At 37.7% G+C, this 17,930-nt stretch overlaps 1 protein-coding gene across 1 annotated transcript; it reads right to left on the bottom strand.

The window, feature by feature from the left end:
• Positions 1–8,405: 8,405 nt before the first annotated feature.
• LOC144702951 (single myb histone 5-like) lies at positions 8,406–16,213 on the bottom strand. Its single transcript, XM_078574979.1, has 6 exons — positions 16,021–16,213; positions 14,739–14,810; positions 10,994–11,197; positions 9,938–10,158; positions 9,716–9,800; positions 8,406–9,029 (listed from the first exon to the last, which is right to left on the bottom strand). The coding sequence occupies exons 3-6, from the start codon at positions 11,141–11,143 to the stop codon at positions 8,574–8,576; spliced, it is 912 nt and encodes a 303-aa protein (XP_078431105.1). The 5' UTR covers positions 11,144–11,197; positions 14,739–14,810; positions 16,021–16,213; the 3' UTR covers positions 8,406–8,573.
• Between the last annotated feature and the right edge of the window lie 1,717 nt (positions 16,214–17,930).

The following is a 17,930-nucleotide window of genomic DNA, read 5'->3' as shown; positions in this document are numbered from 1 at the left end:
TGTGGGATGAGTGTTTGTACTAGTGGGCTGATGCCTCTAATTTAAGAGGATCTATATTTTGTAAGGACTCATTGGTTCATCTTAACTAATAATAAAGCCATTGCTGAGTCAATGATATATTGAGCAAGGCCTTTCCTCTTGTGTTATTTCTCCATCTTCTCAATCCCATGAGCAGTGCAGATACATTGATGTATGTTACTGATGGGCTTTAAAAGTGAACACGCCCATTCTGCTTTTATGGAATTCAAAAGTGAATCTTTTCCTTTTCATAGATGATAATCCAAGAGTAAGTACCACTTAAAAACATCTCAAGTTTGTATAGCAATGCTGAAATGTATCTTCCACCAAACTATTATTGGCTGAAGAATCCTTGGTTCATTTCTGAGGTCGTTGCTTTTAACCCTGATAAAAGAAAGAAAGTCACATATATGAATATAAACCCACATGTTCAGTTAAATTAAAGTTTCATTACCCAGGGTCTTGTCAGGGTAAATGGTAACTCTTGATGAAATTGCACACCTTAAAGTTTAGGGAGATCATTTGTTACAAAATGCCCCAGTGAAGCAAATCAAGGACCTCAAGGGAACTCAAACCTAGTAAATAAATTCAAGTGAAGAAATTTATATCATTTTCAAGGAGCTTTACTTCACTCCAATGAAACAAAAAGATTGTAAATCATCGCAGTACGCCTAAAAATTATTTAAACTTGGAAATTCCTTAGAGAAGGATGGCGGATTCCTTGTTTGTCTTAGGATCAGTGTGGAAAGTGAAGAGGGTTACATAGTGATTAAAACGTAGCTTCTTATGTCGAATACATAAGCATCAAAGGTAGGAATCTATTTGAAGAAAACTACTAGAAAAAACATCTGTTTTTCTTTCTTCCCTGCCTATTTTCATTGCCATACTTGCAATCTATTTGAATACAACTCTATGGTAAAATAATTAGAGACCAACCATAAATTAAACGGTACGTATTTCAAGCAATCTTCTAAATCTTCGACAAAACTTGATGCATCTAGGACTTCTTTGTAGTTCAAGCAAACAAGGCTAATATTACGACTTCAAATTCTTATATTGAAGATTAAGATAATATTTTTGTAACAAAGTAATGGTCAAACTTCTGTGTATGAGGCAAAATGCAGGCGAATCCATGGTCAGAAATGGGTATATGTACACAACATCCCAACACATGATCTGGTGATGGGAGAAAAAGAAATATAATTGAACGGATTAGGTAAATATCTAGTATCTTCATAATTAAGTTATTAGGTGAGTTTTTTCAAAAAGGTCAATAAAAAAAATGAAGGTTTTGTAACTATATTTGTAAGTAAATAAACTTTAATACATAATAAGTCATATATTAATTTCAAATCATTTTGAATGGTTTTGAAATTATGGATTCACAGATAGAATGGGTTACATGGAGCCCAGAATTCCTTTGTCTAACCTTACAGACCATATATGGGATTATCTGATTTGAAGAAATAGAATTGCCTAACCATATGGGATATGAAAATTTTCCCCCTTGTTTCTTAATCCCTCGGATCCAAGGATAAACTCTGGGTACAGCAATATAGGCATGCATCATTCTATGACCCACACTTTCGCTCAAAAGTTTAAATCAATTTTGAGATTTATATTGATTAATTACAAATGTGGCATACAACCTTTTGATCCATTTTGGCTCCACTTTGACAGAGAGATATGCTTCATTATATCCAATTTGTGTGAGATTCCAGATTTATATTTGTAGGAACATCAATCAGAAAAGATAAAAGAAATCTAAGGTACATACATCACATTTATCAAATGAGAATCAGGTATATTTTAGTTATCATAAAATAATATATTTCAACTGTTGATCAACAATACTCTAAATATAATGTCATTATAATTAACTCTGCATGTTTATTTCCACTGTAATTTTTATGAATGCTTGTTATCAAGCTCAAAGTGACCAAATATATTTCTAGAATGATGCTTTGATGTTTCATGATTTGGGATAGTTTAATGGATTTTTCTGACATTAAATCATGAAGACTTTTAGGTCGGAATATACATTTAGAATTTTACGACATTCAATTCATGTAGAAAATCACATTAAATATTTTTACAAATAAAATATTTCATGCATCCCCACATTTCACACTCCTACACATTTAGATTGCGGTGAATCATTGGCTGAAGCCAATAATGGCTGCAACCAATGATTTCCACAAAGACTTTCTCAAAAAGGTTTCATTATCGTATCGTGAATTGCACATTATTGATCTCAAAAGGTTTCAATAATTACCAATCTATTCTGACAAAGTTCTCTGTTTTACATTGTGCAAGACTGGACCGAAAAAAAACTGCATTTAAATTGAAATTAGTTTTAATTTGGAGCTCATACAGGATTCATTATGGCATTGAAAATTGGTCCTTATAAATCTCAAAAATGTTTCCATAAGGACCAATCATTTCTGAGGAAGTTCAGCATCTACTATTTCACAGGATGATGTAGAACAATTATAAATTCATCTATTTAAATTGAAATTAATGTGATTTGGAGCTCCAAAAAAGAGGAGACTTAGAGAAATAGAAAAAACAAGGGATTTGGATATCAACAAATATGGTATTGCCAACTAATAAAAGCCTATATGTGGTGCTTTTTGACTCAAGGAGAAGGATTAATGCAGATTGTAATATTGTGAAGTTGGGAGGCCCTTTGATTACATCAACCACTAATTCAAAACACGTATAGTGTCTTTTTACTTGTAAAAGGCAAGTAAAAATAACTTTATCATATTATTGTGCCATCTTTCAAAGAAAGCAACGACACACATGATTCAAGGGTTCAAACTGATGAAATGGAAATTAATTCCGAATATTCAGATTTTCTGTAGATCACATGCCATGCTGTCGATACAATTCGTAGAGGAGAGAAAATCTATTAACAAGAGAATGGTTCAATTTCATATCTTGATATCTGAAATCCAGAAGAAGTTTGAGGGCTGCTTTGTATATCTCGCATAAGTCTAAATAAAATTAGATATCCAAATAAAGAATTCAATACATGTAAAAGCTATCTTAGAAATGCTCCTACTTTACTAGAGCAAGTGAAATAAGCAATTTTGATATCTATCAAGTTTTCTTGATGCTCGTCCTTGATCAAATTTATCAGAAAAAATAGAATTGGAGGGGCTATCTTGGTGTCGCAAATCACCTAGCCCTAGAAGGAAATAAGGGTCTATGGTGAGTCTCCTTGTACGTATGGTATCATCCTCATCTCAACATCCATCCACAAATCCATTTGTATTGATATATCTCCCTCTATCTTTCTTGACAAATCCATCTCTATCTTTCCAATATCACCATTTATGTATTCTCCATATTTTATATATCATTATATTCTCTTATAATATTTCTCATTGTATTGTACTATTTATTTATATGTATGTCCTCTCATTCCCTGATCAACATATAAAAGATTTTTTAGACCCTAATTTCCATTCCCTGTAGAGAAAGAATGAAAGGTAAAGAAAGTATACATATTTTTATACTTATATTTTTATTTCATTTAAGATGATTGAAAATTCATGAATTTAGTTTAGGATTGAAACAGATGAAGTTAGGGTTTTAGCATCGAATCCTACTTGAATAAGACATGAGATAAAGAATAACTATAATAAAAATTATGAAACATATAATATTGAATCCAGATATATACTGAAAGACTGTGAATTTAACTAATGGATTTAAGTGGATATTGAAAATCACAAAAATTGAGATACATTGTTTGGGTTTATTAGAGTGCAAATATGTCCCTGGGACTTTAATAGTAGTTTGATTGGGTTATGTTGAGGGGATACATGTACGCTTGATCCTGGATTGAAATGTAAAGAAGGAATAGAGAAACTCAATGGATTTGAGAAACACTTTTGGAGTTCAAAATTTTGATTGAGTTTACGGATAAAGTAGCTGATTAGATGATGGAGGACCATCTGGAAGACCAAGCCCTAGTTCGTCAGCAGCCGCACCTTGGAGCCCGAACCGACTCGAAGAAAACCCGAGCTTCAAGTATCAAGCTTGACGACAGGTCTCCAGAGTTTGTTTTATTTTCTGCACGTTATCTTTATGGATTTTATGGAAGGCCCCCGTGTTTTGGGCTCCCCACATCTTTTTCCATGTTTTCGGTTTTATTCGGGCCATTAGGGGAATGCCCTTGTCACTTTGGACATTTCCCCTAATTTGGCCCATTAAGGCAACCCTCCCTACCCAATATAAGGGAAGGTATGCCCAAAGAGACTCTTGGAATTCCTTTTGATAAATTGGATTTTTTTTCTCTCTCTTGGAGTTCCAACTCTTCTCATTGATGGGGATCTATCTTCCAGTTTTCTAGAGTATAAAATTAAATCAGACTTTATTCTGTAACCCCTGTGCTGGCAGGTCAAACGAGACTAGATGATGCATGTGAAAATCAATTGTAAATGTATTTGATGTCCAAATCAAGCCTCAAATCCTTGAGATCCATCAGTTATGCCCTTGGTTTATGGATTTTTCCCTTAATTTTATGTGATGTAGTAAACCCAAATTATGTTATTTTTATCAATTCCCTATTTGAAATTGGCTGTCAGGCTACATGAAACAAAATGAAAATTCTGGACTAAACTCCAAATATTATATCATTAAGGATAAAATAAAACAAACAATGAAATGAAGTCCTTAAAAAACAATAAAAATCCAAAACACTTGGAGAATACCAAGTAATCAACCTTAACTTTTTGCCATCAACCATGATACTGATTGTGTTCTATCTTATAAATTGAACTGCCCTGCCAATGGTGGCGGGCTCCACATAAGATCCAATGGAGACCACAAAGAACCTAAAATTATATGCAAAAAATTAGTATTACATCAATGAAAACCCAAAAATAAAAAAATAACATCAATACATCATACCATAGATGTATAAAAACAAATCCCAACAAGGAAAAAACATTTTTTATAGCCCCTTATTGAGTTGTTTAAAAATTTTATCAAACCTTAACTGTTAAAAGACTAACACTAGCTAGTGATGAGCAAGGTTTATGTCCACAGAACACATATGAGGGAGTTAGTGTCTTTTAAATGACAAGTAGGCAAAATATGGTGAAATGAGAATGACAGTATTGCTATATATGTATAAATATAATAACTATATGTTTTGATTAAAGTTGAATAAGTGACACGGTGAATGACGATGATGTGTGATAGAAAAGTAAATATGGAGGGATGGAAGTGGATGAATGGATGTAGAGTGATGGATGTTTAGAAGAAGATTATGGTATAAGTACATGGAAAATCACTTTAGATCATTATGTTCTTCCAAGATCAAGGCTTTTGTGATAGTGGGATACTCCCTCCAGTTCTCTTTTGCCTATTGTATTTAATAAATGATGAACATCATTAAAACTTGATGGATCTTGAAATTACTTTATTTCACTAGGCCTACTAAAGTAGTAAAAATTTCAATATGATTTGTTTTAAGTAGAGTATTATACTTATAGATAAGAATATCTATATGTATAAATAAGTGAGACAAATTTTTCTTTAAACTTTAACCTAAAAATCTTTCTAAATCTTGAGGTATCTCAATTTTTAAGAGGAATGATTCTCACACATTGGGTTTTTCTCTCTCCTCATTGATCCAGCCAATAGATTGAAGAGTTTCCTGGATTGTCTGAAGATTTTTATTTATTTTTGAGGTTTTAACCTTGACACAGCCTTAGAGCAGGAACAATGTACAAACACGAGTTGAATTGACAAGCCTTGCTTTTCCTGAAGCAACCAGGTCCTGAATACGTATTAAGAACCTCTTGAATCCTTCAGCGTGAGCCCACAAACACTGGAGCAATCTCTAACCAAGAAGAACACTCAAAGAGGAGAAGCAGGTTTCTCAACAAACCAAAATACTTCAATGATAATCCTTCAAGATTACAATGTGCCTTATATAGGCCAATAAGGGTTCAGGGCTGTTCATATTGACAATACCCTTGAAAATACAAAAAAAAACATTGGGAAAAATATTACTAACAAGATAAAACAGAATATCAGAAGCCAAGCCAGCCTAAGCAGAGATATTACTAAGATTCTGGGCCATGTAGGATCTGTTGGAGGATATTGTGTGGCTCACGATGATTCTGAAAAGAAAAATGAAAGGTCTGCACAGCTGATAAGATGTATCATAGATATTCTACAGATTTTACAAGAACAAGAATCTGTCAGAGGGTTTTGTGGTTCTAGAGGAACTTTTTCTGTCGACATTGTCAACTTCTAGAAGGATATCCATCTTGGGCCACCACTTGCTGATGGGTGTCAAGGAATGGGCTTCTGGACTATGTGAAACCTTGCGTATAATCATGGACTAACATGTCTGTCAACCTAAAAGTCAACCCTCGTAATCTCCACAAATCTTGCATTATGATATGTGTGGTTCAGTTTTTCAAGTCATTTAATGCCACGACTATGCATTCTCTCAAGATTCAAATCACATTGATTGAGATTTAAATCCATCATCTTTTTCATTGGTCTCGGGCTCCTTACTTTCTCAAAATCAGAAATTTTATTGATTACAATATAAATTATTATATTTTTCGTTGGTCCATGTCACCCTAAGCAATAAAATAGAAGATAATTTAAACCATGGTTAGTTACTGTGGTGTTACAATTTGATGTCATAATAACACCTTTTGTGATGGTATAAATGCCAATCATCTGCTGCAACAGTAATTCGGTTGGTACCGATGATTAACAGGAATATAACTTCATAGGATTGCAAGATGTTGTGGCACAAGAATAAACTTAGAAAAACTTTCAATTCACTTTATATAACTTAGTAAAATGTATTTTAATTGATAAAAATATATATTAAGCCTTATATCTTTATTCAATGTCAGAAAATTTTCAATGATTTATGTTTCTACGTAGAAATTGTTTTATCCACAAAATTAATATAAAACATTTTCCAACTTAGAATATTATTTTATTTACGAATATGATGTCGAAACTTTTTATAAAAAATATCCAAAGTTCCAAAACATTAGAATATCCTTTTATGCTTGATAACAGACATATAATTATTATAGTACAAAGAAACATGTTAAATTCATGATATTAATATATACAGTTTCTTGTAATTATCTGCAACCTCATTGTCGTGTAGAAGATGTCAGCCGAGCCTCAATATATCATTGTCTCCAATAACGATGAAGGTCTCCAATAGCAGAATGGTGAACACCCTCCATTCTTTTCCTGGAAACCCCAAGTGAGCAGGTATGAACTACACTGGAACAAGCCTGAAACTTTTCCATTCGAGAACACCTGGTCAGAATACAAGGTTTGGACATACACAATGGATGATCTAGTGGATCCAGTAGCATAGCGTATAACGACAAAAGTAAATGTACACATATATCACATAAAATGAATCTACTATCTAAACACAAACAGAACTCTGAGCTATCAACACGAAAATATGTCACAAGAAATTGTTTGCAATCTCCCCTCTTGTGGCATAGTTGCTAGTGATTTCCTCTATCCCCTCGCTCATATGTTGTTACATAATTTAGCAGTACGTTGGACCGTTTAGTAGTAAGTTACATGGTTATGATAAAAACAGAAGATTAAGAAAGATAAAGAAAATGCAAATGAATACATATATGCTCCCTCTCTTCTCATATCTTATTGCATACTTTAGCAGTAAAAAGCACTCTTCAGTAGTTAGTTACATGCTGATGATAAAGACAGAGGATGTAAGAAAGATAAAGAAAATACAAATGAATATATTAGTTTCCCCTATCTTCTCCTCATATACGGTGCATACTTTAGCAGTAAGTTCCACTCTTTTAGTGGTATGTTACATATTTTTGATAAAGACAGAAGGTGTAAGAGAGATTTATATAATGCAAATGTGTATATATATATGTCCCCTATCTCCTCATAACCTATTGCATACTCTCGCAGTAAGTTGCACGCTTCAGTAGAAACTTACATACTTATGATAAGGACAGAAGATGTAAGAAAGATATAAAACATGAAAATGAATATGCATGTTCCCTCTCTTCTCATAACTTGGTGTATACTTTAGCACTCTTTAATGGTAAGTTACGCACTTAGGATAAAGAAATAAGATATAAGAAAGATATAGGAAATGAATACATATAATAACAAAACATAAGAAGGGGGAGATAGAGAGATAGATAGAGAGAGAGAAAGAGAGAGAGAGAGATAGGAATGAGTCTCTAGATCTGTTGAGGCTGTGCTTGGAGAGGGGAAGAAGAGAGAGAAAATGAAAATGAATACATATTGCATACTTAAGCAGTAAGTTGCACTCTTTAGTGGTAAGTTACGCACTTATGATAAAGACATAAGATGTAAGAAAGATATAGAAAATGAATCCATATATTAACAACACATGAGAAGGGGGAGACACGCCAAAAACTGCGAGAGAGAGAGAGAGATAGATAGATAGAGAGAGAGAGAGAGAGAGAGAAAGAGAGACAGAGAGAGAGAGAGAGAGAGAGAAAGAGAGAGAGAGAGGAAGGAATGAGTCTCTAGATCTGTTGAGGCTGTGCTTGGAGAGAGAAAGAAGAGAGAGAAGTTACAAGCTTGGCAGCATTCCTGCTCTTGAGGGCCATCATGGCGGCCTCGGCAAAGGCCTGAGCCTCCTCGGCCTCGGCCTCCGCCTTCTCCGCCTCCCTCGCCGCCGCCTCCGCCTCCGCAATCGCCGCCTCCGCCTCTGCCACTGCCTGCGCCGCCGCCACCGCCGCCTCCCCTGCCGTCATACTCCTGATCCTCGCCAGCTCAGCTTCCACCTGCGCTTTCGTTATCGTCCTCGGCTTCTCTTGCCGCCCTTCCAAAAATGCCCCCGCCACCGTTGCCGTCCACTCCCTCTCTCCAGGGGCAATTCTGTACTTTCTCTTCACCTTGATTAGCTTTCTACTGGCAGTTAATGCCTTCAGCTTGGCTGACAGGATCCTCTTGAAGTTTGGCGGAGACCAGTATTGATCCTACAAGGTAAAGAAAATTGAAAAAAAAATCATCTGTTCCGGGTGGTCTTCCCTCTTTTAATTCAAGAAAAAAAAACGTAAAGAAAATTGAAAGCTCGTAATTCTTCTAGTTTAAAATAATCTGTTTCTGTATTTTTGTGTCTGAACAAAGGAAGTTTTGTTTATGAAATCCGAATTAAACACATGGGTTGTATCATAATTAGGAGGCAACTATAATTGGTAGTTCATCATGGATATGGACACTGTTGGTGAAATAATTAATATTAATATACATGCTGAGATGAATAAAAATGGAACGGCTCGACTAGCATCCACTCAACAGACAAAATGTTTAAGATAGTTATGCATGAAGGTCATTATAATTCGTATCAGATGACATGAAGAGATAATCGTCCGTTCTTACCAGCCACGTCATCACGGCACAATGTCATCCAGGATACAAGATAATAAACATCACATTATTTCAATCACAAATAATGTGATGTAATGCAGAGATAACCTTAATACTTGATGGAAATGGTACCCAAAATTACAGATTACTAAACAAGAAATCTCAAAGATCAATGTAATTGACTTACTTCTGCTTCCGCTAGAATATTAAATAGTGGGCCCACTCTGTTATGCTTTGACAATTTCAAATACTTGATTAAATGATAGGCAAAATTACAGAATATTAAAGAATATACCTCAATGTACAAGGCAATTGACGTCTTGTTAGACCCTGTTGGCTCCTTCAAGCTTGTTATAGCTTCCATAATAAGATTTTCTAGCCTGAAACAAAAAATAAGAAGTAAAAAACGTAAAAGATCAGAAGACAATGGTATGTTCCTTGAAACGAGAATATACATACCACAAAAATAAATTGCAGAATGTTATCTCTTGGAAGAAACAAGAAAAACTTATAATACCTGGTTGAAGTTCTCTTGGTAGTGGTTGTGGTGGTGATTTTATCGCTTGAAGCTCTGAGAGGCTTGACATCAACAATTCCATCACTATCATCGATGGTGGTGATTGCAAGAGAGTTGCTGTCCTCTTGCTTTCTTGACTGTTGGATCCTCTTCAAGACCGTTCGTCCTCTCTCTCTAGAGCCCCAGCCATTCGCTGTCACGCTCAAGTTCCGCCATTTATCCTGTTTGCGCCGAGAGCGACATTAAATTGATGTGCAAAGAACATCATCCAATGGTTTTATTTCTAATGAAAGCATTTTTAGAAACAAAATTAAGGAGATAAGTGAGCGCTGTACTTCTCCACATCGGGAATTAGATGGTACAAAAGAAATCAAGTAAAATATTTTCCACATACCAAAGAGTAAAAAAAGCACGTTGATTTTTTAGCATGCCAAACAATATACGAAGGAAATCAGACATGCAGGTGATCAAAAAATAACTGACGTCAGGTTTTAAAATCAAACTTGAGGTAAAAATAACGACACAGAAAAGCAAATAGTGCAGGAAGATTAACTCTGAGGAAAAACTTTTTATTAACATGAGTGAAAAAACCAATAGGGCGGATGATAACAAATTTGACATTGTCTTCACCATCACCATCCGTTTTTGGTATGAGAAGAATGACCAGATGATGAGGCAATGAGAAGATGCGTTTCTTAAAAACTATCGTTAACCTTTTTTCAGATATTTTGACTCTGCTGTCAGAGTATTGTGTCCAGGATAAGGACGATGATGCTGACAAATTCATAAATGTCATCACCATCATCATTTATTTATGGTACGAGACAAATGATGAGTAATGAAGGGGCTACAACGAATTCGTCATAAGTTGAATCATAAGGATGATTTGTCATCGTCCTTATCCTCGCCAAACCCTGACTATAGAGTCAAACTATGCTAAAAAAATAAAGGCAATGGACAACCAAAGTTCACTGCAGCTGTGCTTAAAGTGTCAAGGAAGAAAATATAGACAATAGTTAAGAACAATTTTGCAGAAGGGCCGGGAAAGATTTATACCTTGAGATCAACATTAGAACGGGCATGCAAAACTTCACTGAACTCAGGGTCCTTGAGAATCGTCCTCCACTTCCCAGCCCCATGCTTGAGGACCCCTGCCTTGAGAGCAGCTTCTTCTTCTTGTCTCCATTTCTGCTTTGGGGCTCCCATAAAGAGTTAAATTTCTCACAAAACAGCCTGTAACTGTGTATTCCTCAACAAAACCTGCAGATTTTTAAGAGCTCCAGTAAATTTTCTTGACCAACCGACGTACCATAAAATAAAATAGACGAAAAATCCAAAAACATGGAATCTCGGAGAAAATATATCAGTACAAAAAGGGACAGTAATTTTTCTTGTTTTGAAAGAAAGAGGAAAGACCACCCGAACATGGTGATCCACCTGACTAAAGGGACAATGATAGGATCCCGATTGGGATCTGTTAGGGTCCTTCTGCTGACGTATGAAAAGAGGAGGCGCGAACCAAGGCAGAGCAAGGGTGCGCTAGAAAATCATCAAGGATGGAAAAGGGTTTCATGCGCACGTGGATGAGTAAAGCATAACTAAAAGGTGATGGGATGGTTAGGCATACCGCATAAATGAGGGAAGGATTTGACTTCTGAGGGGGATCACTGGCCACTCCCTGGCACTGGGGAATGTCAAACTATCGGTACAGGTTGAGTTGAGCTGAAAGGTACAGGTGGATAACTGTTCTTACCCATATCCTATCTGACTGTACCTTGATTTGTTGTACGACAGGTGAGATCTTTGATTTAAAAAAGATCTAGAATGAAATAATGGGAGAGGAGTGAAACTGACTGTCACTCTGCATCCCAAGTCACTCTATGTACTAAGTAAAATGCACCGATAATCATCTCATTATGTATTTCAACACATAGACTTCTGCGGAGGGCATATTGTTTCATAGATGCAAATATGTATTGGCCCATATATAATCATATTAATTATGCTGGCTCAGTTTTGGCTAGAAGATAGACCTTTGAATTATCATTTTTTTTTTTTAAAGTAGGGGAAGGTCATCTGAGTTCCGGATATGATTAACATGTGAAACTGTACGCACATACGGACCCCAAGGTGTTCCTGCACCTTTTGTTCACATCCCGAACTTTGGCCTCCGGCGACGCCTCTTTTCCTTTGAATATAACCTCATTTTGATAAAACCATATAGCCCACAGCACGGCAAATAGCCATCCCAGTGCCTCTGATAAGATCTAAGAACAAATAGTTCAATAGACTCTTCTTGTTCCAGCGTGAACCAAAATACGGAAATTCGGATTAAGAACCAAAGAACGTAGTAGAGATCCACCAGAGGTGGAAATCGTTTATACAATGGAAGAAAAAGAAGATAAGCAAACCAGGATCTCTCGATCCCTCTGGACGCAGGCCTCCCCTGCTCCCCAGCTTTTTCCCACGCTCTGACTGGCCTCAACCACTTCTTGAAAAATTAGACTCCCCCTGCGAGCTGCTCCAGGTCTTTATTTATAGGGTCGTTGACCCTATTAGTGTCCACGGGCTGACGTGGCATGGCCGGAGCGGTTGAATCTTCTTCTTTTATATTTTCTTGAAAAGTGCTTATCAGCCTCCCTCTCCCTGGATACCCCACCCCTTAGGGTGTCCCAGAAGGCCAATGATGAGATATCCACCTGTGGTTGGCTGGTCCGCCTACGCTACCGGCCGAATGTTCACCCCCTGGGCACTCTGCCGGGGCTTCCAGGAGCAATCTCTTCTTGAAGGCCTGCAACACCAGTCTGCATCCAAAATAGAAACCACCCTAACAACCACACATTTAAGGGGATATTTTGCTCCCGTATGACTCGGCATACACTGATGATTGTTGGTTCCTCTGCAAGTCTGTGTTTGATCCGCTTGCATGCTGATACGAACCTTGATCTAGGTTCGTATCGGAAGGAGTAGAGGATGAGGCGAGGTAGGAATTCCTGGGGTGGAGAGGTGAAACGAGGAGGAGGCCGAGCAGGGGAGGTAGGGATCGGCTGGGGGACGAGCCGCCTGAAGACGCGGTGATGCAAAGACGATCATGAGGACGGAGATCGTTGAGGGAGACGGAGCATGGATGTAAGAAGAGACGAGAGGGGAGAGAGGACCAACATTCGCTTAAGCAAATAACATTCTGTCTGGCCTCCTCCAAGGAGGGCTGTGCTATTTAAAGGGAACATAGAGGGAAAGCAAAAATAACGAAATGACGATAATGCTCTTTACACAGCCAGGGGATCTTATCACATGCGGCCCAAACTGAGAAGGATATCCCAGACCACATCTACCCATCTTGTGACCCACTTGGCGGTCTCAGCTGTAGTAGGTTCCAATGCATTCTCTGATATTCCTTTACCAGGGCTGAGAAGCTGTTGAGAAAATGTGGGTTCCATGTGCCATCCCAACAGTCCTGAACCATGGCCTGAGGGATCTGGGCAAGGGCAAATACTCAAGAGAACTATGAATCTTTGAATCATGAAGGCTTAATTGATCCTACAAATGCAGAAGAGTTCAATGAAATAGTCTGGATCGCAAAGAACCACAGGTTTCTTCTTAGCATTCTTTCCTTAAAATAATTTAAATATCAAAATATAGATTCTGATATGAAAGCAGAAATTAAACATCATTGCATCAGGGGAAGGCTAAAATAAGGGCTGCCTGCACATACCGTGTTTTCATCAAGAAACATATAGCCATATTAGTTCAGTAAAGCACTAAAGGATACAAATCTTTCACAACCAGTCAGCAAGCAGGGAATGGAACACATTCACTGCTCGACAGGTAGCGCTTAAAGAGAAGGATACAAATGAAGATGTACAACAGTTCGTCATTTGAGCACGAAAATTGTCATTGATATCCAATTATCATCATCAGCACCATCATTGTCGTTGAGAATGGCATGTCACGACGATGATGACAAGGACAATCTAATTGGAATAGTGGATGACGATGCCCATAATGATGCGAAGACCATAGATTATTTTTACTTTTGAAGATGACGATAGATGATGGGTGAACAAAAATTGTAAAAACATTTGAAAATCTTTAATTCTAATCTCTCTTGGCAGAGGAATGACAAGCTATGATGGCAGAGGAGTGGCACATATGGTGCCACGCAGTGGTGAGCAGAGAGAGAGAAGAGAGAGGGACAATAGTGTTGCCCTTTGACATCACCATTCCCTCGTCCTCCAATGAGCATTCTTCTTTGATCATGAGCACATGAAGATGGCGATTTCATCACCATCGCCATCCTCACTTGCCATTAGAATGTCAATAAACTTACGTAAGCCATATTAAAACAAAATTTCACAATATCGTGAAACTATGGAGACAGGTGTATCAATTGGTTGGTTGCAGAATGCTTGGTTGTAGAATCACGTGATATTGTATGATGTCCATCATACCGTGAAATTCCTTTCCCGACAACTTCCCCTTACACTTACAAAATCTGAAGTCCTTTTCTTCAATAGAAATAATCTTAAGTTGACAATTATTATCCACATTCAATGAGAGTAAGAAAATCTCATCTGTTTTGCACGAGATATACTAACAATGAACTTTGGTATGTATCAGGGCTTTCTGCACGATATATATCACCTGGCCCTCAAGGGTAATTTCATCCACTACCATCTTCAATTCTAAAATCATAACAGATAAAACAATCTCAAGTTGATTAAAAATTAAACAGCTTCTCCCAAAATTTTCCTAGTGGACCAGCAGATCGACAAAAAATAAGGTTTAAAATCTCACATACCACCAAGAGTCTGTTTTAACTCAGATAAGTCATCCCTCTAGCCATTTCCATTTCATTTCCCACTGTGCACTCCTGTGAAAAAAATAAATCTTATAATTGACTTTCCCAAGTCATGATCAACATCAGCGATTTAACCTAAGACTACATTCAGACAGCAACCGAATCACTTTCCGAGAAAGGGCAAGAGTAGTTTCTTTTCTTGACAAGAGATCAAGCGATTTAAAAATTGTCCTCAGTGATCCCCCGTTTTAAAAAAGGCACAAATCTTTTACAGTTTAAAAAAAAGCAATAATTCAACCATATGATCGCCAAATCATAATTTTCTCTGCCCCCAAAGTCGATCCCAGAAGGGATGGATCTAAGCAAGGAGAAATGAATTCAGCGCAAAAGACTAGAAACGCGAAAACATAGAGTTTCCTATAAAGAAAACGCCTAGATTTTGATTTTTACTGCATGAACTTTTAAAGACCACCACCATGAAGAGATCCAAAACAAGAAAGTTCTACAGGAGATCCAAACCAGATGTAGGCAAAATTTCATCCCTAAAATCCAGAAAACTCAGCCCCCAACATGATATCAGGAGAAGGACCATTCCGAGCAACCTTATTCTTTCAAGAAGGCTTCTCCAGCGCCAATAGAGTATGAAAAACAAGAAGAAATAAACATCTAAACCACACATTGAAATTTTCAAATTGCACGATAAAATCCTCAAAAAAAAACAATCGATACGGGGATCAAAACCAAAGATAATCAAAACATCTTCCACAAAATTGAGAAAACTCGACCCAACACAAAATCAGGAGAAATTCCATTCCGAACAACCTTGATCCAAGAACAACGCTTCTCAAGCGCCAATAGAGTATGAAAAACACGCAGAAATTTACAATTAAATTACACATTGAAATTTTGAAATTGCACAATAAAATCCTCAAATAACCAATCCTTTATCGATAAGGGGGATCAAAACCAGAGATAATCAAAACATCTTCCCCAACATGATATCAGGAGAAAGACCATTCCGAGCAACCTTATTCTTTCAAGAAGGCTTCTCAAGCGCCAATAGAGTATGAAAAACACGTAGAAATTTACAAATAAATTACACATCAAAAAATTGAAATTACAGACAAAAAAAAATCTTCAATCCACCACGGAAGCCGATTACGGATCCGATACACTCAAAATTCCGGCCCAACATTCAATAAACTCGCCCCAACGTGAAATCAGGAGAAATACCGCTCCGAACAACCTTATTCCCAGATTCTTCAAAAAAGGAAAAAACAACCTTATTCGCAGAAGAAGACTTCTCCCGGGTCAGCCAAGTACGAAGAATCTGAATACGACCCGATCAAGAGGACGTTGTGAAGCACGGACGGTCAAATCTTCGAAGATCGAGCTCGTCTTTTCGTCGGGGCGAAGCTCCGGCCATGGCGGTCCGAGGTATAGGCGGCGGCGCAGAGAGAGAAAGAGAGTGAAAGAGAGAAGAGAGAGAAAGAAAGAGATAGAAAGAGAAATAACCTTATTGGGCCGGCCCAATTGGCCCATTTAATACACTACACTTCAAAGAGGAAAACTTTACTTGGATTAAATAGTTGAAATTCTAAAACTTTGATCCTTTAAAGATGATAATTTCTTATTTATCAAATCTGGGTTATATAGTTTATCTAGCGAGGTGACATATATAAAATAAATTTATACAGAAAATTGTTAATGCGTTCGTGGTCCATTTTTAATGAAGCAATTCACTTCCGAAGAAAAAAATGCATATATAAACTCGTTGAAATACTGATATTTTGATTCTTTAAAGATGGGAAATTCTTGATTTAGTTATGGGTTTTCTTTATTGGCAAAAACACGGTGCAGGTTACGATCAACCCAAGTGTTGTGCTAGTAGACTGATCCAGCCGTGCCCTAGATTCCACCCACGGGGGTTTTATATGTGTGAGGTTAAACATTTAAAAGAGTTTATAGGCGTGGGGCGAGCGTAAATATTCCAATTACACACGGACCCCACTTGGCCACGTCGATGGCACAAAGGAAAAAGATACAATAGTGATAATGTTGCATGCTGTTGTGGAGATCTCAAGCGCTAGCAGCTTGTTCGTGTCCTCCCCCCCTTCCAAGTTGGCAATGTGTGTAGCAGGTGTTATGTTAGCACTCATCAGGTATCATCTTGAAGCTTCGCAAAGGGTACAACGTCTAGGGTGATACCGTACATTCTCGCATCCAGCAATCCACATGATACGCCACTCATGGGGGCCGTTGGGCACAAGAGCTCGTATGTGCGGAGAGCTGTGAAGCTGAGTTTCTCAATGCGATGGCTGCCTCAGGCCTCCCCGGGAAGATCTTGCCAAGTAGTATAGAGAGAATAGGTGCGAGGGCGTACCACATAATTGCAAGGGCATCTGCCGTTTGATTATTGTCTTGCAACTGGTGTCGAATGTTGGTGAGGCGTGTGTGATACTGCGTGATATCTCGCCATACAACCTGGAGACGCCATTGGGAGCATGAGCATGCACGGAGCATATCGACTAAGAATTGTGAGTTTGATTATATGATGATACCATGAAGGTTTCGCTCCTCACAAAGGAGCAAGCCATCACATATTGCCGTAGCATCGACTGATGCATTAGTCCGAACTCCATAGAAATGCGAGAAACCAAAAATAATACTCCTTATGTGGTCTTGAAGGAGACCACCTCCACCAGCTGGCCCCGAGTTCCGTTTGGCCACAGAATCCACGTTGATCTTGAGAGAACCCATTGGCAGTGGGTGCCAATGGACAATCTATAGTGGGATGGTGATGTAGGTCAAAGCGACCAAGATGCCCCAAGTGCGGAGTGCATCACACGTGGGTAGTGAACGTCGGGCGATAGGTGATACGTGGCGATGGGTTCAATGTAGCCATTATGTGAGGAGCGAAAAAGGAGAAGAGTTTGACACTTTTCATATCTCTCATAGTAAGTAAGCTATGGTAATGTATAGATAAGTGCTAAGCTTAGAGCGTGTTGGCGGAAAAAGATCTTGTCAAAACACTCTAGCGGTGTTAGTGTAGTATGGGAAAGGAAAATCAAACCCCAATGGAGAGTAAATTGGCGCCAACATTCCGTAGCAATCTCACTATGAAAGAAGAGGTGTTCCATAGTCTAAATCTGAGGAGATATAGGGGAACAATGGCATCACAAACTAATAGAG

The sequence above is a fragment of the Wolffia australiana genome, chromosome 5 (assembly GCF_029677425.1).
Source record: "Wolffia australiana isolate 7733 chromosome 5, ASM2967742v1".
NCBI lineage: Eukaryota > Viridiplantae > Streptophyta > Magnoliopsida > Alismatales > Araceae > Wolffia > Wolffia australiana.
Note: the sequence above shows the minus strand (reverse complement) of the source record. Positions and strands in the feature narration are given on the sequence as shown.